This window comes from Babylonia areolata, chromosome 4, assembly GCF_041734735.1.
Source record: "Babylonia areolata isolate BAREFJ2019XMU chromosome 4, ASM4173473v1, whole genome shotgun sequence".
NCBI lineage: Eukaryota > Metazoa > Mollusca > Gastropoda > Neogastropoda > Buccinidae > Babylonia > Babylonia areolata.
Window position 1 is genome coordinate 9,481,430 of NC_134879.1, and position 23,586 is coordinate 9,505,015.

Consider the following 23,586-nt stretch of genomic DNA (forward strand, 5'->3'; position numbering starts at 1 on the left):
CAGGCACAAAAGAGGGACAGAGAGAGGGGGAGCAGACAGAGAAAGAGATGTACTCAGGCACAAAAGAGGGACAGAGAGAGGGGGAGGGCACAGAGACAGAGAAAGAGATGTACTCAGATCGACATAAAAGAGGGACAGAGACAGGGGGGCAGACCGACAAAGATGTCCATCGATACAGAGGAGGGGCGGAGACAAATATGGATATATAGAGGAAATAACTCTCGTTATGAGGATGCCAGACTAGGGAGAGAGAGAAAGACACACAGAGAGAGAGAGAGAGAGAAAGAGAGAGAGAGAGTGTGTGTGTGTGTGTGTGTGTGTGTGTGTGTGTGTGTGTGTGTGTGTGTGTGTGTGTGTGTGTGTGTGTGTGTGTGTGTGTGTGTGTGTGTGTGTGTGTGTGTGTGACAGACACAGAGACAGAAAGAGAAAGAGGGGGTAGGGGAGGAGGAAAACAGAGCGGGTGCGTGAGATAAAAAAAAGGGTCATGTGACGTGGACGGACAATGAGAGATCTATATGTATCAATTGGTAAGTGAAGGGTTCTTGTATAAGCTCTCAAATTAAACCAAAAAAAAGAAGGGGTGTACACAGATAGAGACGCAAAAGAAGGACAGACAGAGGGCAGACAGATAAAGAGATGTACACAGAGGAGGGACACAGAGGGCAGACAAAGATGTACACAGATAGAGATATTTGAAAGCAGATCCTCATCTGTTTGACTCTTTTTAAGTTCGTTTCTGATTTTTTGCCTTTGTTTTTCTTCTATATTCACCTCTTTGCCAATGAGCTTTTCCAGATGTGAAATCCATATGGATGTATTCAACTGATATTTGCGTGTGGCATTCTCGCCTGCAGTTTGTAAACTTTTTAATGTTTTCCAGGCGGTGTTCGGATCTTTATAAAGGACGTCGCTGATTTTATTCGCAAGATCATTTGTGTACATTCTTTTCTTTCGTCTTAACAGTATATTATAGATCTTACGTTTGGAAAAATATTTTTTGCACAGGGATTTATTATATGGATGCCTATTTATGGCATTCAGTATTGATCTAAGATCTTTCCTGTGTTCATAACATTCACTATCAAACCATTTTTAATGTGTTTTTTTCTTTTGCGCTTACGAACGTTTGTTTTCTTCCTAAGACTTACATTAGCCGCAAATTTCATCATTTGTGTAAAATCATTAATAGTATTGTTTAGTGCTAGTTTAGAAATACCGGTTTCATTTTCAATATACGTATCTAATCTTTATTCTATTTGAACAAGTTGGGTTTTTATCCATGGCATTTCGAAAGCTCTTAAATATTTCTCGTCTGAGGAGGCATCCCATAAGTATGTTTGTGTGAGGGGGGGTATGTTTGTGGGCGCGCGCACGCATGCTTGCTTGCGTGTGTGTGAGTGTGTGCGTGCGCGCATGCATGTGTGCGTATGACCAAAAGAGGAATATACAAAGATCAGTTAGAAGAGTGCAATCCCGTGAACGCAAATATAATAACATCATTTAATTTGTTTTTAATCATTACCAATGGGCAAAAAAAAATGTTGCGCATTACCGGAAACCTACAATTTGCCACTATCAAGCACCACAAGCGCGCGCGCGCGCACACACACACACACACACACACACACACACACACACACACACACACACACACACACACGTATTCTACACTGACGCTTGCCCCCACCCGACACCCCTCACCTTGACAGCGTCTTCCAGCTCGTTCCACCAGAGCGCCAGGTAGATGGTCTCTGCCCACACAAAGCTGAGGTCCGGGTACTGGGTCAGCTTGTTGACCATGTGGGTCAGAATGTGCTTGGTCTGGTCCGTGTAGTACTCGCTCGTCGTCTTCTGCCAGCCGGGGTCCACGTGGGAGTGGGGCATCAGGATGACGTTGAGGGTCTCCAGGTCGTCCGTCGCGTCCTTGGGGTTCGGGGTCCGGCCCGCCGCCTCCGGTGGGCTGGTGTTCCTGTGGGGAGACAAGACTCTCTTCAAAGAAACACCAACGCTGCTGTACAACATAAACTTGGGTGTTCCTGTTGGAAACAAACTCTATTGTTCCTTTGTTGGAAACAAGCTCTGTTGAAAGAAACACCGAGGCAGCTATACAACATAAAACTGAGTGTTCCTGTGGGAAAACAAACTCTATCGCTCCTGTTGGAAACACCAACACTGCTATGCAACAGAAAATCAGACGTTTCTGTTGGTGACAGACTTTTTTTTTTAATTAAATAAAATATATATAAAATTTAAAAAACGCTGCTGTACAACAGAAAATTGGGTATTCCTGTTTGAAACTAACACCAACGCAGCTACACAGAAAACTGGATGTTCCTGTCAGAAACAAACTCTAATCAAAGAAACAAACTCTAATCAAAGAAACACAACAGAAAACTGGGTGTTCCTGTTTAAAGCAAACTATTCAAAGAAACACCAACGCAATTACACAACAGAAAATCGGATGTTCCTCTCTGAAACAAACTCTGTTCAAAGAAACAGCAACGCGGCTATACAACAGAAAATTGGGTGTTCCTGTTGGAAACAGACTATTCGAAGAAAGACAGACCAACGCGGCTATACAACAGAAAGTTAGGTGTTCCTGTTTGAAGCAAGCCAACACCAACGCAGCTGAACACCAGAAAATTAGGTGCTCCTGAATGAAACAAACCCTATCCAAAGAAACACTGCTGTACGAGAGAAAATTAAAGCGCAACAAGCTAAGCATATAACTGTGCTCTAAAATGGGCAGTTGCTAATAAACTGGCTCAATTCTAATAAAAACGGACATGAACTTTCATGAAATACAGAAAAAGATATGTGTGTAAAAGTGTTGCAAGTTGGGATCAAAAAGACAAATACACCGCGCATTGCAAATTTTGATTATTGAACACATTAAATTCATAAGGAATCCTCCGAGTATGCCACCGGTTATTGGTGTTTACGTGTGCACAGTGCTTGCATGTGTGTGTGTGTGTGTGTGTGTGTGTTTGTATGTATCTGTGCGCGCGTGTGTACGTGTGTGTGTGTTTATGAGTGTGTCTGTATGTTAGCGTGTGTGTGTGTGTGTGTGTGTGTGTGTGTGTGTGTTTGTTGTTGTTGTTGTTGTTGTTGCTGTTGTTGTTGTTGTTGTTGTTTCTGACAGACAGCGGGAGAGGGTTCCGTGTGAATCGGATGATAGTGAATGGCGTTTCCGAACTGGTGATAGAGGCCGTGGGGTAGAGGGTGGGGGGGACAGGTGTGAGGTGATGATAGTGCGATCAATTGTTAAGTTTTCTGGGGTTTGGTTGCTGTTTTGGGTTCTTCTTCTTCTTCTTCTTCTTTTCCCTTTCCTTCAACAGTCCATTCATCAATGAAGGATTTCCGGGGGGTATGTCAGACTTGAGATGTGAACATGAGAGGCAAATATATACCTATCGCAAGTCAGACGTAAATAAATTCATGGGTGCACACACACACACACACACACACACACACACACACACACACACATATATATATATGTGACCAAGCGTGCTATGCTTGCTCCAACACTATTCACGCACAAGCCAGAGCAGACGACGTTTTCCGTCCTAACCCTTGCACAGTATATGTGACGTCACTCTGCTTACATCATTTTGTCCTGGCCAGACCACCTGCTAACTGCTCGACCAGTGTCGCGTCGCGATACGTCATTGGCTGAGAGCAAACTTGTGTTTCTGTTCCACAGTATTTAATTAATAGCTCTTTTGTCAGATCAGTAAACTACTAGTATTATATACTGGCAGAATCGTCGCAGTTCCATCTTTAAGTCTGTTCCATTTATGTTAGCCTACGTGAAACTGATTTAACGCAGTTTGTAATTTTCAGCGACGAGCTCGTTAAAACTGACCCTGTTCAGGTGACTTAAATTAAGATTATAAATTCATCTTGAATAATCAACACTTCATTTTACACTCATTATAAAGTAGGCGTTGAGCTCTTTCTTTTGCAACTTATCCGACGTAAATCGGTTCAGGAATCATTTAGAAATCTATCACTGAACACCTTTAAACAAACACAATTGTCATCGGATTCTCCGTGATTAGTGACGATCTGCTTGCAAGCACTCGTGACGCACTTTGCGGTCCGCTAAACTTGCATAAATTGGCACAGTGAATGATGAGTGGTCATTTCATACCTGGTCAGTCATCTGACCAGAGCCTGCTCTCTCTCTCTTGCTGTGTCGCGGGCAGTGTGTCGTGTGTGTCCCCACAACAGCTGACACCTCGCTACGTATCGCTGCACTGTCTTCTTCTCATTGTCTTCTCTTAGACTAGTTCTCTTCTAGTCTTCTTCTCTTTTTCTTCTTCTTCTTAGTTCTTCTCCTAGTTGTCTTCTTCTCTTAGACTAGTTCTCTTCTAGTCTTCTTCTTCTTCTTAGTTCTTCTCCTATATATCTTCTTCTTCTTAGTCTTCTCCTTTTAGAATATTGTAAATAAAACAATAGAAAAACCCATTTGTGACTGGCCTCTATATGTTCCTGGCCTGTGCGTGGGATCTTGTCTATCCTTTAATTCATTCAATCATATTTAGTTAAGTCTTTTGTGCCGTACCCCCTTCAGTAACCACTCGGTACACGGCTACAAAAGTGGCGTCGCCGACAGGATTTTGATCCATCACAAAATAGATCCAAATTATTCCCTTTAATGTTTCAATTCTTTCTATCCAAATTCAATCCATCCCTAAACCACAGCCCTTTACCACCAAGTGTACCTCTATTACATACTTGGCGCTGTGAGCTAGGATCATACAGGGACAAGAGGTTGTACTAACAGTCACATAGGGATAGTCAACATAGGAGAAGAGAGAAGACAGTGCAGCAGGTACGTCAAGTCCACAACAAGAAACGTCGCCCACATCAAGATGGCTTCAACTGACTTCCTGCCCAAACTCCCGACGCTATCCGGTGAGGAAGGCAGCAGTGAGGTCGACGACTTCATCAGTGAGGCCAGACTGATTCTCCAGCTACAGCCCCTGGATGACGCAACAGCCTCTCTCTGGCTGATATCAGCCCTTGCAGGCCGATGTCACCAGCAGATCGTCAGGCTGCCAGCGACTGACGTGGACACCCCAGCCAAGATCCTTGCGGTTCTTGATGAGAACTGGGGAGATCAGCGAGATGCCACAGAGCTTGCCACCACCTTCTTCAACAGGCAGCAGCAGCCCAAGGAGACGGTGACCAACTACGCATCACATCTTCGGTACCTGTGGACCAAGGTCAACAGGGCTGAAGATGGGGTGATCCAGGTGCCAGCGACCATCCTCCGCGACGCCTTCGCCAGAGGCCTTCAGCCAGCCGCACTCAGGCGCGATGTCAGGCGTTTCAGCCGTGACCACCCTGACACCACCTTCGAGGCAGCAAAGAAGGAGGCCCTGCGATGGCTGCGGGAGGACAGCCACACCTACAACATCTGCCCCGGTGTAGACAACACCACTGTTGTCCGCCTGGAAGCTCAGCTGGCCACACTCGCAGCTGAGAACACCAGCCTGCGATGTCAGCTGCAGTCCTCCATGCCAACACAACGCCTACATCCTCCAGGGCCAGCCCTCCATCCTCATGGCTGTGCTACTGACCACACCCCAGACCCTCCACACTGTGTCTGGTGTGAGAGGTCTGGCCACACAGAGCACCAGTGTCGGCACAAGCGGCGCTACATTGAGGACAGGCAATCAAAGGCTGAAGACAGACAACCAACCACATCTAAGGGGAGACGACTGACCACACATGCGGTCAACAAACAGCATGTCACTGCCAACAAGACACCTCCCCCCAGCCAACTGCACTTGCGACCCAAGCTGCCACCAGAAGAGCTGCGCACACTTCAGCTTGCTGACCCCACCATTGGGCCAGTCCTGTCTGCATGGCCAGCCACACCAGCCCTCAGCTCCAACTGGCAGACCAATGTGCTGACCCAGCAGCATGACAGACTGATCTGCAGGAAGGGTGTCCTGCATCGACGGGTGATGGACCCTAAGCTTGGGGCGTCTGAGCAGCTAGTGCTTCCCAGCAAGCTCCGCCCCCAGGTCCTGTCATCCATACAATACCGCACGGGGCACCAAGGCTTCCAGCAGGCTGCAGAGATGCTGCGACCCCAGGTCTACTGGCCTGGCATGTACCATGACCTGGAGCAACACTTCTCCAGTGGCCCATCCAGCAGCAACACCACCCAGCCTGCCTGCATCCAGACCCAGTCATTGGAAACCAGGTCAGTTTCTTCCTCTGCAGCAGCACCAAGAAACCGCAGACGCAGACGGAGGCACCACAGCACCACACCTGACGCTGTGGTCCCACAGGTGTCCCCACCTGTCGTCAGCCCTGCATTGCAGAAGTCCAGCCAACAACCACCACCTGTAGTCACGCCAACTCACCTGGTCCCACTGCACCACCAGGGCGACAAAGTGACTGACACTGACACTGACAGTGACAGTGGTGTGTGGCTGGACAGGCCCATGCCAAGACCCAGGACATCAACCCGGCAAGCTGTAACAGAACCACCTCCACTAACACCAGATCCCACCCCTAGGCGATCCACACGACTGGCATCCAGGCCACCACTGAGCATGTGAGGAGACTGATGTCAAACATTTAACAGCCAGAACAGTGACACTGCAAAAACACTCATGTTTCATTTTTTTTTATTCTTGCTGAACTGAGGCAATGCTGATTTTGTTTTTCATGTTCCTGTTCATGCTTTAATTTTGTTTTCATTTCAGATATTTCTGCACAAATTCATGTTTCATGTTATTTTATTTCTTTTCTTGCTTAATTTAACCTGTGATCTAGCTTGTCACAAGGTCTTAGCAATGCAAAAAGTATGTCTATGAACATGCTACAGTAATTCATGCTATAATCTATGCTTTTATACATCATTTACATGTATGCTTGTTTACATGCATGTCTGACAGTGATATGATAGATAGATTGATAGGCACCCAAATGAATGCTTTCAAACTTCATAGTGTATTTACCTAATTGGGACCCCTTCTCAAAATCAAACTGTTCAAAGTTAAGTTAGGATGCATTTGACTAAGTCCAAACTCTTAACTTAAACTGGCTAAAGCCACTTTGAATATAGAAGTAGGGTATTGTTCCTAAGAATGTTGCAGTCATTTCACATTCACTTAGCTATCAGTTATCAGCTAAATTAACTCCCTTACCTGCCCAATAATTCTTGTTTGATGCTCAGCTAAGTCTCCTCACAAGAATTACTTTAAATTAACCATCGCGGACGATGGTTTTCAAAAGATGGGGGGAGGTGTGACCAAGCGCGCTATGCTTGCTCCAACACTATTCACGCACAAGCCAGAGCAGACGACGTTTTCCGTCCTAACCCTTACACAGTATATGTGACGTCACTCTGCTTACATCATTTTGTCCTGGCCAGACCACCTGCTAACTGCTCGACCAGTGTCGCGTCGCGATACGTCATTGGCTGAGAGCAAACTTGTGTTTCTGTTCCACAGTATTTAATTAATAGCTCTTTTGTCAGATCAGTAAACTACTAGTATTATATACTGGCAGAATCGTCGCAGTTCCATCTTTAAGTCTGTTCCATTTATGTTAGCCTACGTGAAACTGATTTAACGCAGTTTGTAATTTTCAGCGACGAGCTCGTTAAAACTGACCCTGTTCAGGTGACTTAAATTAAGATTATAAATTCATCTTGAATAATCAACACTTCATTTTACACTCATTATAAAGTAGGCGTTGAGCTCTTTCTTTTGCAACTTATCCGACGTAAATCGGTTCAGGAATCATTTAGAAATCTATCACTGAACACCTTTAAACAAACACAATTGTCATCGGATTCTCCGTGATTAGTGACGATCTGCTTGCAAGCACACGTGACGCACTTTGCGGTCCGCTAAACTTGCATAAATTGGCACAGTGAATGATGAGTGGTCATTTCATACCTGGTCAGTCATCTGACCAGAGCCTGCTCTCTCTCTCTTGCTGTGTCGCGGGCAGTGTGTCGTGTGTGTCCCCACAACAGCTGACACCTCGCTACGTATCGCTGCACTGTCTTCTTCTCATTGTCTTCTCTTAGACTAGTTCTCTTCTAGTCTTCTTCTCTTTTTCTTCTTCTTCTTAGTTCTTCTCCTAGTTGTCTTCTTCTCTTAGACTAGTTCTCTTCTAGTCTTCTTCTTCTTCTTAGTTCTTCTCCTATATATCTTCTTCTTCTTAGTCTTCTCCTTTTAGAATATTGTAAATAAAACAATAGAAAAACCCATTTGTGACTGGCCTCTATATGTTCCTGGCCTGTGCGTGGGATCTTGTCTATCCTTCAATTAATCATATTTAGTTAAGTCTTTTGTGCCGTACCCCCTTCAGTAACCACTCGGTACACGGCTACATATATATATATATATACATATATATATATATATATATATATATATATATAATCGTGCACATACACACAAGCATGCATGCACGCACACATATACACACATATACACACACATACACACTCACACAGACACACACACATTATCATGCACGCGGGTACACACGAACACACAAGCATGCGCACACACACGCACATAATCATACACACACACATACACACAATCATGCATGTGCGCGCGCGTACACACACACACACACACACACACACACACACACACACACACACACACACTGAGCGCTATACACACAGCCCTGACCTGGGGTAGTCTGGGGGCGGGGTGGGCAGCTCATACATGCCATCTCCCAGCACGTTGAAGTCCGCCTTGAGGAACAGGTCCAGCGTGGACAGGTTGGACACGGGCTGACCACGTCCCACGTCCCCGGCTCCGCCTCTTGCACGCGGATGCATGGCGCAGACCTCAGGATCCATGTGGGTGGAGAAGCCCTTGAAAACCTCATGGAAGGCCGTCTCACCCAGCCGTATGTGCACCTCTCGTCGGTTGACCCGGAGGTCACGGTCCACGCCGCTGCTGTCCAGCACGTAGTAGTAGTACACGGTGCCCAGCAGGAAGAGAGAGGAGCCCAGGATGAGGGACCTCTGCCAGAACTTCATCTTGGAGCTCAACCTTCTCATCTTTCCGGTCAATGCCCCGCTGCAGATTCCCGCCACAAACACTTCGCTTAGTAGGACGCTATGCCACTTCTGGTTGTTGTTGTTTTGTTGTTGTTGTTGCTGTTGTTTCACCACTGCTCTTCTGTCTGCAGTGTACGGAATTCTTTGCAGGTATCCGAGCTATAATTAGATTTTGTCACCAACTCGTCCTAAACAAGAGACGCTGTTTTCCTGAAGCTTCGAAGAATGCAACGGTTGTTTAGTGACCTTCGAAGGAGTGAGATAACGTGAACTGTATGACGTCAAACTTGCAGTCAGTGGCGTTATCGTCAGAGACGATGATGTCATGCTGCAGACTGAGCCGCTGTCGGTGCAGTTTCAAGAGCTCCACTGAGGACAACCTGCAAATCACGAAAAAGGTTATCACAGAGCTATAAACCGTGAAAAACAGTGATCACAGTGCTGTAAATCGTGAAAAAAGGTAACCGCAGTGCTACAAATCGTAAAGAAAAGTGATCACAGTGCTATAAATCGTGAAAAAGCCGCAAGGCTACGATGCCAGGCATCGCCCCTACACTGAACCTGAACCTGAAAAAAAGTTAATGAGAGATTACAAGAATGATTATGCCTGCCAACAAAACGACAACCAAAAAAAAGCTTCAAAGTAAGTACTTGAAACACATATAGACGATCAGGTGTCATTCACCAGCATCTATAGCGTAAATTCCTCACGTTTCAATGTAACAATTTGCTGATATTCTACTGAGAAACAGTTGGCGTCAAAACTATTCTCTGTGCACATAAAAGAACGCATGGCAACAAAAGGGTCGTCAAAGTTCTGTAGCAAAACCCAATTTCAGTATTTGGTAGTAAAACAATATTCAGAAAGGCCTAGGTACTCACAAACAGAAAAAAAAAAATGGGTGGCACGCGGCTCTGCACTCTTCCTGGGAAGAGCAGCCCGAATTTTACGCGGAGTTATGTTGTGACAAAGCAATATCTACGAAAGCTGCCTTTTTATTCATTTACATCTTCTGGAGATAGGCCTAAGTCAAAGTTTTGATAAGTGACCATATATCTAGACCCACATACAAAACACCGTAGTTTCCTTTGTTTCCGGTAGCCTCCCACCGCAACCCCTTACCCTTCTGCACCCCACCCCTCCTCCCAACCAGTATATTTTACATTGAGCAACATTTGTTTGTTTTTTTCTCTCTTCACAGAGAGAGAGAGAGAGAGAGAGAGAAAGAGTTTTGCTCCAAACATATCTGTGTTGATTTGTCACTGCAACTTTATCTACGCATTTAGTGATTAATTCATCTTCTTCTTTTTTTCATTTAACTGTTCGTTTGAAAGTTTGGATTTGTTCACTTTGTCTATTTACGCGTTTATTATCCGTATTTTGTTTTGTTTCTTATGTTTTTGTTTAGTTACTAATTCAGTTTACGATGTGTCGAGGATGAACGAAAACAGCACACGGCAAAACAGCAAGAGAAGTGACACGCACGCAGACAGCTTCGACAGGTGGAAGAAACAAAGACCTCAAGCATGAACCACCCATCCCACACAGTCCACCCATCCCACACAGTCCACCACTCCCTGCAGGCGAGTACTTACACTGAGACAGACATCCATGTATACCCATTCACAGTCATATCCATTATGACCCTGCACTTTCCACGCCGCTCTAGTCATCCTTCCAAAACCCACGCCACCTCCCTTCCCGCCTCCCTAGCCAGCCAATGAGAATCAAGGTATGCATCTCTGTCTCTCTCTGCATGTGTGTGCGTGTGTGTGTGTCTGTCTGCGTGTGTGTGTGAACTGGAAGCTCAATGACGGTTTCACGGAGGTCGGTCGTTTGTCGCGGGATAGAGTCATCGACACAATCACCGACCGGCGGCCTTGTCTCCCGTGGTGGTGTGTCTGGGAGCAGTCATCTTGTTTTGCTGCACGAGCATCAACGTCACCAGTGACGCACGCTGTCACCCCAACTGTCAATACGTATCGGCAACGGGAATGTCAAGTACTGTGTCAACGTAAAAAAAAAAATAATAATAATAATGATAATGGTAAAGAAAGGGGATAATAAACCAATAAGGGAAAGGAGGGTTTTTCTGTATTAATGTAAAGGAAATAATGTCTGGCAAGGAGTTTAAAAAGAAAATATGAAATGAAATGAAAAATACGGTTTTTTTGGGGAGAAAAAAAAAAACAAGATCAAGGAAAAAGAAGACTAATATTCATAAATTGATACTGTTATTGAGGCCAACCACTGTGTGCGTCTCTGAGTCATGTTTCGGGGTGATTATACACCAGAACTGACGAACAACAAAACCCACTCTTCGCAGTTGCACCACCCCACCCCCCAAACCCCACCCCACCCCCTTCTCCACCCTGGTTTCATCAGGTCGAATCCAATGCGGACAACTGGTATAACACATACCACTTCCGTTACTGCATCTTGAATGGGGAGGGGGGGGGGGGGGGGGTGAAGGGGGTATTAACAATAAAGGAGGGCGTGTTCTTTGACCTCTCGAGGTTGGAGTCAGAACCGGACCGTTCAACTTTGGAACGAAGGACGACTTAGCAGGCATTCTGACCACCCAGTTATTACTCACGTTTCATTTCTGCAGCATTTGGTAGATTGTCTGCAGTTCTCTCTCTGCGGCATTCCGTAGACTGTGCAGTTCTCTCTCTGCGGCATTCCGTAGACTGTGCAGTTCTCTCTCGGCGGCATTTCATAGACTGTCTGCAGTTCACTGTCTGTGGCATTTCGTAGACTGTGCAGTTCTCTCTCTGCGGCATTTCGTAGACTGTGCAGTTCACTCTCTGTGGCATTTCATAGACTGTCTGCAGTTCACTGTCTGTGGCATTCCGTAGACTGTCTGCAGTTCACTGTCTGTGGCATTCCGTAGACTGTCTGCAGTTCACTGTCTGTGGCATTCCGTAGACTGTCTGCAGTTCACTGTCTGTGGCATTTCATAGACTGTCTGCAGTTCACTGTCTGTGGCATTTCGTAGACTGTGCAGTTCACTGTCTGTGGCATTTCATAGACTGTCTGCAGTTCACTGTCTGTGGCATTTCATAGACTGTCTGCAGTTCACTGTCTGTGGCATTTCGTAGACTGTGCAGTTCACTCTCTGTGGCATTTCATAGACTGTCTGCAGTTCACTGTCTGTGGCATTCCGTAGACTGTCTGCAGTTCACTGTCTGTGGCATTCCGTAGACTGTCTGCAGTTCACTCTCTGCAGCATTTCATAGACTGTCTGCAACATTTGGAAAAATGCAACCTTTCGTAGACTGTCTTCAGCATTAGATGCGTCGTCTGCAGTATTTAAAAGACTGCAACCTTTGGCAGACTGTCTGCAGCATTAGGTATAAGTCTGCAGCATTTCGTAGACTATCTGCAGCATCTGGAAGACTGCAATCTTTGGTAGACTGTCTTCAGCATTTGGTAGACGGCAGCTTTTGGTAGACTGTCTGCAGTATTAGGTAGACTATCTGCAGCATCAGATAAGCTGTCTCTATCACTAGGTAGACTGTCTGCAACATGGGGTAGACTGTCAAGGCCTGCGTTGGTCTTGGAGCAGGTCAGGCATTTTCCCTCCATCTCTTTTTTTTCCCACGCTGTTGGGGTGTAGCATATATGGCTCAGTCCGCACGCTTTGACGGATCCATGAAACTGAAACTCCTGATTAGAAATCTCTCCTTTCTTTGGACTGTGACTCTCTCTCTCTCTCTCTCTCTCTCTCTCTCTCTCTCTCCCCTCCCCCTATAGTGAAAACAAAAGACTACTTACAAACTGAAAACAAAAGACTACCTACAAACTGAATTTCAACGTTTAAAACATGCACGCAAGCGAGATGTTCAAAGACTGAATATATAATAATGATAATAATACAATAATACAATAAATGAATAAAGACGGTTATATGCAAATCCTGCCAGGTCAATATTGTGACGCATCCGACCCAGTGAAAAACGTTGACCTCTTTCACAAATGTAACAGATACATCTGATGCAATATGGCACTACAGGCTTACGTGGAACCAGCTGTGAAATACCCACCCCCTAATGCCAGCCATACACACCCCACAACGAGAAGAGAAGGTGTTGGAAACTGGTGGGATTGGAGTGGTGCGACCCAAATACACCCTGCACTGCATGCTGAGCGATTCTGTTGTCAGCGATACATTGAAAGGATGACCTTTGGTAGAGTACTCGCGCGCACATGATACGGACTGGCGGTTAGGGTGCTTATTCACTAGTTGTTATCACTTTTCCATTGTTTGTTCCTCTGTTACAACTGTTCCATTGTTTGTTCACTTGTTGTTACCACATTTCTATTGATAGTTCCTTTGTTGTAACCACAATGCCATTGTTATTGGCACAAGTGTTTCCCTGTGTAGGACCCTTTGGACTGATTAAGCAGAAGGAGAAAAAGATAAATCGTGTCTTTTCGGCTGTTGCATTAGCATAGGGGCAGTAGATAGGTGCGTTAGCCTGATTGATGGTATGGTGTGGTGGGGATGGAGTGCAGCAGGTATTGTACTTGAGCATTCACTCAGATTTTAGATTTTTTTAAAACTGAAAAATAAAGCAAAATAAAATATAAAAAAGCCGAACCAACCTCGTGATGATTTCATGCAAGAACAAAAACAAAACAAAAAAGATGTATTTTGACGTGAGTGTTTTTCAGCTCAATTAGAAGTACAATGGCTTATGACCTACTTCTTCCATCTCACGTGACGTACTCCGGGGACTGTCATGGCCTGTCGGGTCAGGTGACAGCTACTGAACTGAGGCTGTGTAGTCATGTGATGTCGCGCACATAACTGTGTCTGCGTGCACGCGCGCGTGCGTGTGTGTTCGCGCACGCGCGTGTGTGTGTGTGTTTATCTATGGTTGTGTGTGTGTGTGTGTGTGTCTGTGTAATAGTGCTTGTGTGCGTGCACGAGTATGAGGGAGAGAGAGAGCGAATTACAGAGTGAGAGAGAACATTTTGCACAGCGTATCTCACCCTCCTGTTACAGAGGGACGTACACACAGACACAGACGTACAGAAGACAGATAGAGAGACACACAGATAGAGATGGAGAAAAATACAAACGCGCAAACAGAGGGACGGACAGACAGAGGGGCAGACCACCGGAGACAGAGGTCCAACCCAATCAGGCCCCACACAATCAAGCCCCCGCCTCCCTTCGCCCTCCCGCCCCCCTCGCTCCCCCCCCCCACCCCCCCCCCCTCCTACTCCTCCCCCCGGCTCCCCCAACAAGAAAGCCTTCCTGCCAATCAGCCCCACGTGCCGGGAGGGATCTATGGAGACCCCCGCCCTCATTAACACCCACCTTAATTCCATTACACACAGCCTCCACCCAGTTAGATACGAGAGAGGAGAAAGAGAGACCGGCAGTCGGGACTGCACAGGGTAGAGAGCCTCTGGTCTTAGTGTATTGTGTGAGACTGGTCATGGAGTTCCAGGCACAGTGTCTTCGTAGCGGAGTTATACGCCGCACCCCTCCCCCCCCCCCCCCACGCCCCCGCACCCCCGCCACCTCACCTTCCCCGGCCCCCAACGCCCCACCTCCCCACCCCTCCTACGCCCCACCCCTTCCCCACATATAACGCAGAATTTGTGATATTTTGACGAAATACAGAGAGAGACACACACACACACACACACACACACACACACACACACACACACACACACAAAGAAAGAGAGAGAGAGAGCAAATGCGGGAAAAGGGAAAGGAAAACAGATGAAGAGGAAAGATGGAAAACAAAAATGAAATAGAAAAAGAGTCGGAAAGAAAGCAGAGGAAGAAAAAAAGAAAAAGAAGAAACAAACATAGAAAGGAGAAGGGGGGAAAAAAGAAAAAGGGACGAAAGAAAAATGAGGAGGAAATGAATGGAAGGAATTCAACAACAGGACAGAAACGGAGAGAGAGCTGGGAGCCGGACAGACACACAGGGAGACACAAATATAGAAACAAAGAAATTTTTTAACATGGATATATATATATTACAGATCTCATCCTGTGGACAGACCAATTCTGGGCCTGGTTGCATAGGATGAACAGACCAATTCTGGGCCTGGTTGCATAGGATGGACAGACCAATTCTGGGCCTGGCTGCATAGGATGGACAGACCAATTCTGGGCCTGGTTGCATAGGATGGACAGACCAATTCTGGGCCTGGCTGCATAGGATGGACAGACCAATTCTGGGCCTGGTAGCACGAGGCGATCTGTGTAGTGAAGAATGCTCCTGGGGATGTGGAATATACCGTAGAGTTTGGAAAATTCTGAACTATAAGCAAACTCAGCGCTGCTAAGTTCGCTCATGAATGCAACCAACCCCTGCTACTTAACACATACACATCCAAACAGCCTTACCCTACACCCACCCCACCCCAACCCACCCACCAATCCCCCACACACTTATTTTCATTTTTTTAAAAAAACACTTATATTGCTTTTCATTCTAACAATATTCTTTACAATCATCAAGCACAACACAAAGTATATATATATATATATATATATCGTAAACAAGTCGGCGAAAATCGCTGATAAAGAATGGGGACAAGACACTCCTTTGCCACAAAGATCTTTCTATATCAAACAGCTGAGCACTGCAGAAAGAAAGACCCCGCTGGTCCATGGATATGTGTCCTGGTGAACGTTTCAAGTTTTAGTTTCGCTTTCTTAATTAAGGCGTCACTGTGTTCGGACAAATCTAGATATATGTATATCTCTCTCTGTATATATATATATATATATATATATATATATATATATATATATATGTGTGTGTGTGTGTGTGTGTGTGTGTGTGTGTGTGTGTGTGTGTGTGTGTGCGTGCGTGTGTGTGTGTTACACCACATCTGCTGGGCAGATGCCCGACCAGCAGCATTACCCAATGCGCTTGGTCAGGCCTTGAGAGATATACATATATAATATATTTATATTCATATAAATGAAGTGGAGCGATGCCTAGAGGTGACGCGTTCGCCAAGGAAGCGAGAGAATCTGAGCGCGCTGGTTCAAATCACGGCTCGGCCGTCGATATTTTCTCCCCCTCCACTAGACCTTGAGTGGTGGTCTGCACGCAGGAAAAAAAATACAAAAACATGGGTGGCGCTGTAGTGTAGCGACGCGCTCTCCCTGGGGAGAGCAGCCCGAATTTCACACAGAGAAATCTGTTGTGATAAAAAGAAATACAAGTACAAATGTGTGTGTGTGTCTGTGTCTGTGTGTCTGTGTACCTATCAGGGTGGATTTCCTCTACAGAATTTGCCAGAGGAAAACACCCTCGTTGCCATGGGTTCTTTTTTCAGTGCGCCAAGCGTGTGCTGTGCACGGGACCTCAGTTTATCGTCTCATCCGAATGACTAGACGCTCAGTCTGATTTTCCAGTCAAACTTGGGAAAAAGGGCGACAGCGCGGTTCGAACCCAGACCATCACGGACTCTCTGTATTGGCAGATGAACGTCTTAACCATTCTGCCATCTTTATTCTTTCGTGGTGGGCACAATAGGGTTAATTCAATAAGGGACCCGATAGGGGAGGGGGAGAGGTAATGGACCCAATGGAATTGTATGCCTATCATATAGGGCTATGCATATTCTATTGTATTTTACATTACTTATATAACTTTTTGTCACAAGATTTCTCCATGTGAAATTTGGGTTGCCACAGCACAACGCAACTTTTTCTTTTCTTTTCTTTTTTTTCTGCCTGCAAGTGTATTTGTTTTCCTATCCAAGTGGAATTTTTCTCCAGAATTTTGTCAGGGGCAACCGTTATGTTGCCGTGGGCTCTGTTATGTGCGCTAATTGCGTGCTACACACAGGACCTCGGTTTATCATCTCAACCGAATAAGCAGCGTCCAGACCACCTCTCAAGGTCTGGTGGTGGAGGATAAAATACTGACGAGTGTGGGATTCGAACCACTGCGCTCAGATTCTCTCGCTTCGTGGACAGACGCGTTACCACTAGGCCAACACTCCACAGTGGGAGGAAGGAAGGAAGAAGGGAGGAGAGGGGGAAAAAAGATAGGGAGGAAATAAAGTGGTTTTAACATGGAAGGAAGGAAGGAAAAGAGAAATCAAGAAAAGGCATGAAAGAAAAATGAACAATGGAACGGAAGGAAGACAAGGGGAATAAAAGGAATGAAGAAAGAAAAAAGAAAAGGGGGGAAAAGGTCACAAGAAAATATATGAAATGAGAGGAAAAGAAACGAAGAAGAAAAGAGAGAAAGCTTTATGCAAATCATTAAGGGGGCACCAGCGTGCGTGAGTTGTGTGCGTGTGTGTGCATATATATATATGTGTGTGTGTTTGTGTTTGACTGAGAGACACTGATAGAAAGAAACATACATACAGACAGACAGATGAACATACAGACCAATAAACTGAAACAGAGAGACAGGAGAAGAAGGCGTCACATATAAACTGGGGAATTCAGGATTAAATTTGCATCAGGTCCAAATGTGAGCAACACAAAGTTTCTCGTAATATGAATGAGTAATAATAGTACAGAATAGAACGCAGACTCCACAGCTTAACTCCGATGCCTGCTCGAGAAAAATGACGTCATATTGCGTCATCGTGCTTCAGATATATATACATATGTCCCATACCCCATGCGCATCACAATAATAATAATAATAATGTACATTTGTACAGCTTTTTCTCTGCAGCTCTAAGCGCCTTTAACAATACACTTACCACAAATAAGAAACAGGAACTGAAAAAAAAAAAAAGATTAGATAAAACTCGCTAACCATTTAAAACAGCGTAACTTCACTCACGACTCACACAGCTCTCTCAACTCACTCCCATAATAAAATGTTAAGATACAAAACTCACGAAAATTACGACTCACACAGCTCTCTCAACTCACTCCCATAATAAAATGTTAAGATAACAAAACTCACGAAAATTACGACTCACACTGCTCTTTCGCCTCACCCACAAAATTAAAATGCCAAGATACAAACTCGCTAAAAAAAAAATAATAATAAAAATAATAATAATAAATTAATTTAAAAAAAGGAAAATGAAAATAGAAATAATGAAAAATTATCCAGTCAAGTTGCACATCTATTGAAAAGTTCTCGTTGAGACGCATAGTTAATGTGAATGGTACACACTCTCAGCAGAAGATTATCATCAATAAACACATATATACACGGTGGAATGCCCAACCCACCTGTTTTATGCACGTGTCTGTCGGCACAACACGTCTACCGAAGTTGACACTCTCGATCTCCTCCCACATCAACACTACTCCCCCACACTTCCATCTCACATCGATGAATTCAATATGTTTCAGTGTAGGTCATATCATCAACTTGTTGTTTTTTTCACTCAGCGATTCACAATGCGTGGGAGAAGTTTACAAGGCACAAGGTGTGTGTGTGTGTGTGTGTGTGTGTGTGGTGGTTATAAAACCACTGTTGCAGAGTCACCACGATCTGGTTGTAAAATTGATGGTGTATTGTCAGCTTTCTGGGCGTGAGAATGGAACTGAGGGGAAATGCAGTTGAAAAGTTTATAACCACCCCCATCTCCGCAAAAAATTACATAAAAAAAGAAAAAATCATGGAAGGTGTGTGTGTGTGTGTGTGTGTGTGTGTGTGTGTGTGTGTGAATCTGAGAGAGAGAGAGAGAGAGAGAGAGAGAGGAAAAGAGAGAGGAAGAGAGACAGAAATCAAAGACAGCAAGAGCAAATGAGAATTAAAAAAAAAAAAAAAAAAAACACGGAGAAACACAGACACAGATGCAAAATGTCGATCAAAGAAACGATTGGAGAAGAGAAAAAAACAACAACAGTAAACTGACAGGCGGATATCTATACAGATGTCGTCTCCCCTCACTCACCTCACAATCTCTTCTCATTAAACCTCACCTCACAATCTCTCTCCTCAATCAAGCCGAACCTCACAATCTCTCTCCTCAATCAAGCCGAACCTCACAATCTCTCTCCTCAATCAAGCCGAACCTCACAATCTCTCTCCTCAACAACGAAACCTCACATCACAATCTCTGTCCTCAATAACAAAACCTCACCTCACAATCTCGGCCTTTAATCAAACCTCACCACACAATCTCTGTCCTCAATTGAATCTCAACTCACAATCTCTCACCTCAATGAGACCTCACCTCACAATCTCTCACCTCAATCGAACCTGACATCATAACGAAAAGGAGCGACAAGGGGAAACGTCACATCACTATTCTCAAATCCCACACATGCCATCTGCACACAATCAGTCTTTAAGGTCACAGAGAGAAATATTTTGATATCTTGCACACTTTCATTATCCTACACAAAAGCAAAAAACAAAGTGATACAACTCACAACGAAATGTTTGCAACCAGTTTCTTTCATATTTTGCATCAAAGACTGTTAACATTCGATGACTTTTCCGTGGTAATATATAATCATACATTCCTGTGCATTTAAATCAATAACAAATACAACTTAGTTCAAAGTTAATCTCCACTGGGTACCTATCAGCTTCTCCATAAACGAAGTCATTCTGATGTTTTCAATTCAATCCTTTATTTTCAGTTAAAAAATGAACTTTCTCGCATTGACATGCAGCATCGTCAAAACTGAGAGAGATACAGAGAGACAGAGCCGACAGATATTTCCCTGGAGCGTTCAAAAGAACCGACTGAACTGAAACCATCACATGAACATCCACTGCCAATGCCGTTTGAAATGAAACACCCTTTCCTTTCAATCTCAACATCCAAGGTAGAAATTCGACCTTTTTCTTCTTCTTTTTTTTTTTCTTTTTTTTCTTTTTTTTTTTTTAACCAAACGAGTTTTGACTCGATCAAAAATACAATGATATAGAAATAATAATCGTCTGATAAACGTGAGACTTGTCACTCGAGTGTAGCGACTTAATCACGAGAACTTTTCTTCTTCTTTGTCTCAGCTGCCAGGGATCTATGGCTGAAACGACTGGCATCAAATCAATTTTGCCTTATCTCTCTCTCTCTCTCTCTCTCTCTCTCTCTCTCTCTCTCTTTCTCTCAAGAATTTTGACACTAAAAATTATTAAAATCTAGATTAATTCTGAAAAAGTAAACCTTTTAGAGGGATGGGAGGTATGGTTACAAGCTACAAAAATGTGAAACACTCCCGAAAACTCCTCTGTATCTTCTACCACCAATGAGGAAGTGACAAACAGAGATCACACCACCAATGAAGAAGTGACAAACAGAGATCACACCACCAATGAAGAAGTGACACAGATCACACCACCAATGAAGAAGTGACAAACAGAGATCACACCACCAATGAAGAAGTGACAGAGATCACATCACCAATGAAGAAGTGACAAACAGAGATCACACCACCAATGAAGAAGTGACACAGATCACACCACCAATGAAGAAGTGACAGAGATCAGAAGTGACAGAGATCACACCACCAATGAAGAAATGACAGAGATCACATCACATTACCAATGAAGAAGTGACAGAGATCACATCACCAATGAAGAAGTGACATAGATCAGAAGTGACAGAGATCACACCACCAATGAAGAAGTGACAGAGATCAGAAGTGACAGAGATCACACCACCAATGAAGAAATGACAGAGATCACATCACATTACCAATGAAGAAGTGACAGAGATCACATCACATTACCAATGAAGAAGTGACAGAGATCACATCACCAATGGAGAAGTGACAAACAGAGATCACACCACCAATGAAGAAGTGACAGAGATCACATCACACCACCAATGAAGAAGTGACAGAGATCACATCACATTACCAATGAAGAAGTGACAGAGATCACATCACCAATGAAGAAGTGACAGAGATCACATCACCAATGAAGAAGTGACAAACAGAGATCACACCACCAATGAAGAAGTGACAGAGATCACACCACCAATGAAGAAGTGACAAACAGAGATCACACCACCAATGAAGAAGTGACAGAGATCACACCACCAATGAAGAAGTGACAAACAGAGATCACACCACCAATGAAGAAGTGACAGAGATCAGAAGTGACAGAGATCACACCACCAATGAAGAAGTGACAAACAGAGATCACACCACCAATGAAGAAGTGACAGAGATCAGAAGTGACAGAGATCACACCACCAATGAAGAAGTGACAAACAGAGATCACACCACCAATGAAGAAGTGACAGAGATCACACCACCAATGAAGAAGTGACAAACAGAGATCACACCACCAATGAAGAAGTGACAAACAGAGATCACATCACCAATGAAAAAATTGACAGAGCTCACACCACCAATAAAGAAGTGACAGAAATAACATCACCAATAAAGAAGTGACAAAAAAGATCACATCACCAATCCAATAAAGAAGTGACAAACAGAGATCACACCACCAATGAAGAAGTGACAAACAGAAATCACACCACCAATGAAGAAGTGACAGAGATCACATCACCAATGAAGAAGTGACAGAGATCACATCACCAATGAAGAAGTGACAAACAGAGATCACACCACCAATGAAGAAGTGACAAACAGAGATCACACCACCAATGAAGAAGTGACAAACAGAGATCACACCACCAATGAAGAAGTGACAAACAGAGATCACACCACCAATGAAGAAGTGACAAACAGAGATCACACCACCAATGAAAAAATTGACAGAGCTCACACCACCAATAAAGAAGTGACAGAAATCACATCACCAATGAAGAAGTGACAGAGATCACATCACCAATAAAGAAGTGACAAACAGAGATCACATCACCAATAAAGAAGTGACAGAGATCACATCACCAATGAAGAAATGACAGAGATCACATCACCAATAAAGAAGTGACAAACAGAGATCACATCACCAATAAAGAAGTGACAAACAGAGATCACATCACCAATGAAGAAATGACAGAGATCACATCACCAATGGAGAAGTGACAGAGATCACATCACCAATAAAGAAGTGACAGAGATCACATCACCAATAAAGAAGTGACAAACAGAGATCACATCACCAATAAAGAAGTGACAGAGATCACATCACCAATGAAGAAGTGACAGAGATCACACCACCAATGAAGAAGTGACAAACAGAGATCACACCACCAATGAAGAAGTGACAAACAGAGATCACATCACCAATGAAAAAATTGACAGAGCTCACACCACCAATAAAGAAGTGACAGAAATCACATCACCAATAAAGAAGTGACAGAGATCACACCACCAATAAAGAAGTGACAAAAAAGATCACATCACCAATCCAATAAAGAAGTGACAAACAGAGATCACACCACCAATGAAGAAGTGACAAACAGAGATCACACCACCAATGAAGAAGTGACAGAGATCACATCACCAATGAAGAAGTGACAGAGATCACATCACCAATGAAGAAGTGACAAACAGAGATCACACCACCAATGAAGAAGTGACAAACAGAGATCACATCACCAATGAAAAAATTGACAGAGCTCACACCACCAATAAAGAAGTGACAGAAATCACATCACCAATAAAGAAGTGACAGAGATCAAATCACACCACCAATAAAGAAGTGACAGAAATCACATCACCAATAAAGAAGTGACAGAGATCAAATCACACCACCAATGAAGAAGTGACAGAGATCACATCACATTACCAATGAAGAAGTGACAGAGATCACATCACACCACCAATGAAGAAGTGACAGAGATCACATCACCAATAAAGAAGTGACAGAGATCACACCACCAATAAAGAAGTGGCAAAAAAGATCACATCACCAATAAAGAAGTGACAGAGATCACATCACCAATAAAGAAGTGACAGAGATCACATCACCAATAAAGAAGTGACAGAGATCACATAACCAATAAAGAAGTGAGAAACAAAAATCACATCACCAATAAAGAAATGACAGAGATCACATTACCAATAAAGAAGTGACAGAGATCACACCACTAATAAAGAAGTGACAAACAGAAATCACATCACCAATGAAGAAGTGACAGAGATCACATCACCAATAAAGAAGTGAGAAACAGAGATCACATCACAATAAAGAAGTGACAAACAAAGATCGCATCACCAATAAAGAAGTAAGAAACAAAAATCACATCACCAATAAAGAAATGACAGAGATCACATCACCAGTGAAGAAGTGACAAACAGAGATCACATCACCAATCAAAAAGTGACAAACAGAGATCACATCACCAAACAAGAAGTGACAGAGATCACATCACCAATCAAGAAGTGACAGAGATCACATCACCGATCAAGAAGTGAGAATCAGATTTATGCAGTCCACCACGTCGCCGGCGCCTGCCCATTCCCCACACCCCCGCACCCTGCACCATCCCCTCCTCCCCTCCTCTCCGCGCGGCCATGTGAACCCCAACACAGATCACGTGGCAGCAGATACACCGTCTCCCTGACAACCACTTGCTGGCAGTGGGTTTGTGGGGGTTGGGGGGGGGGGAGGTGATGGTCAACTCCAGAGTTTCCAAACAAAACAAACGACAGGAAAGTATTCCTGTGACTCCTGAG

The 23,586-nt window shown here is 44.2% G+C and overlaps 1 protein-coding gene across 3 annotated transcripts in view; it reads right to left on the minus strand.

Annotated features, from left to right (window-relative positions):
- LOC143280833 (alpha-mannosidase 2x-like) overlaps positions 1-23,586 on the minus strand; it is a 68,530-nt gene that overhangs the window by 12,169 nt on the left and 32,775 nt on the right. For all 3 annotated transcript variants that reach the window (XM_076585541.1, XM_076585540.1, XM_076585542.1), the window contains exons 2-3: positions 8,685-9,441; positions 1,702-1,969 (exon numbers count right to left, since the gene is read on the minus strand). In XM_076585541.1, the coding sequence (XP_076441656.1) occupies positions 1,702-1,969; positions 8,685-9,061 (645 nt within the window). In that variant the 5' untranslated portion in view covers positions 9,062-9,441. The remainder of the gene's footprint in view (positions 1-1,701; positions 1,970-8,684; positions 9,442-23,586) is intronic.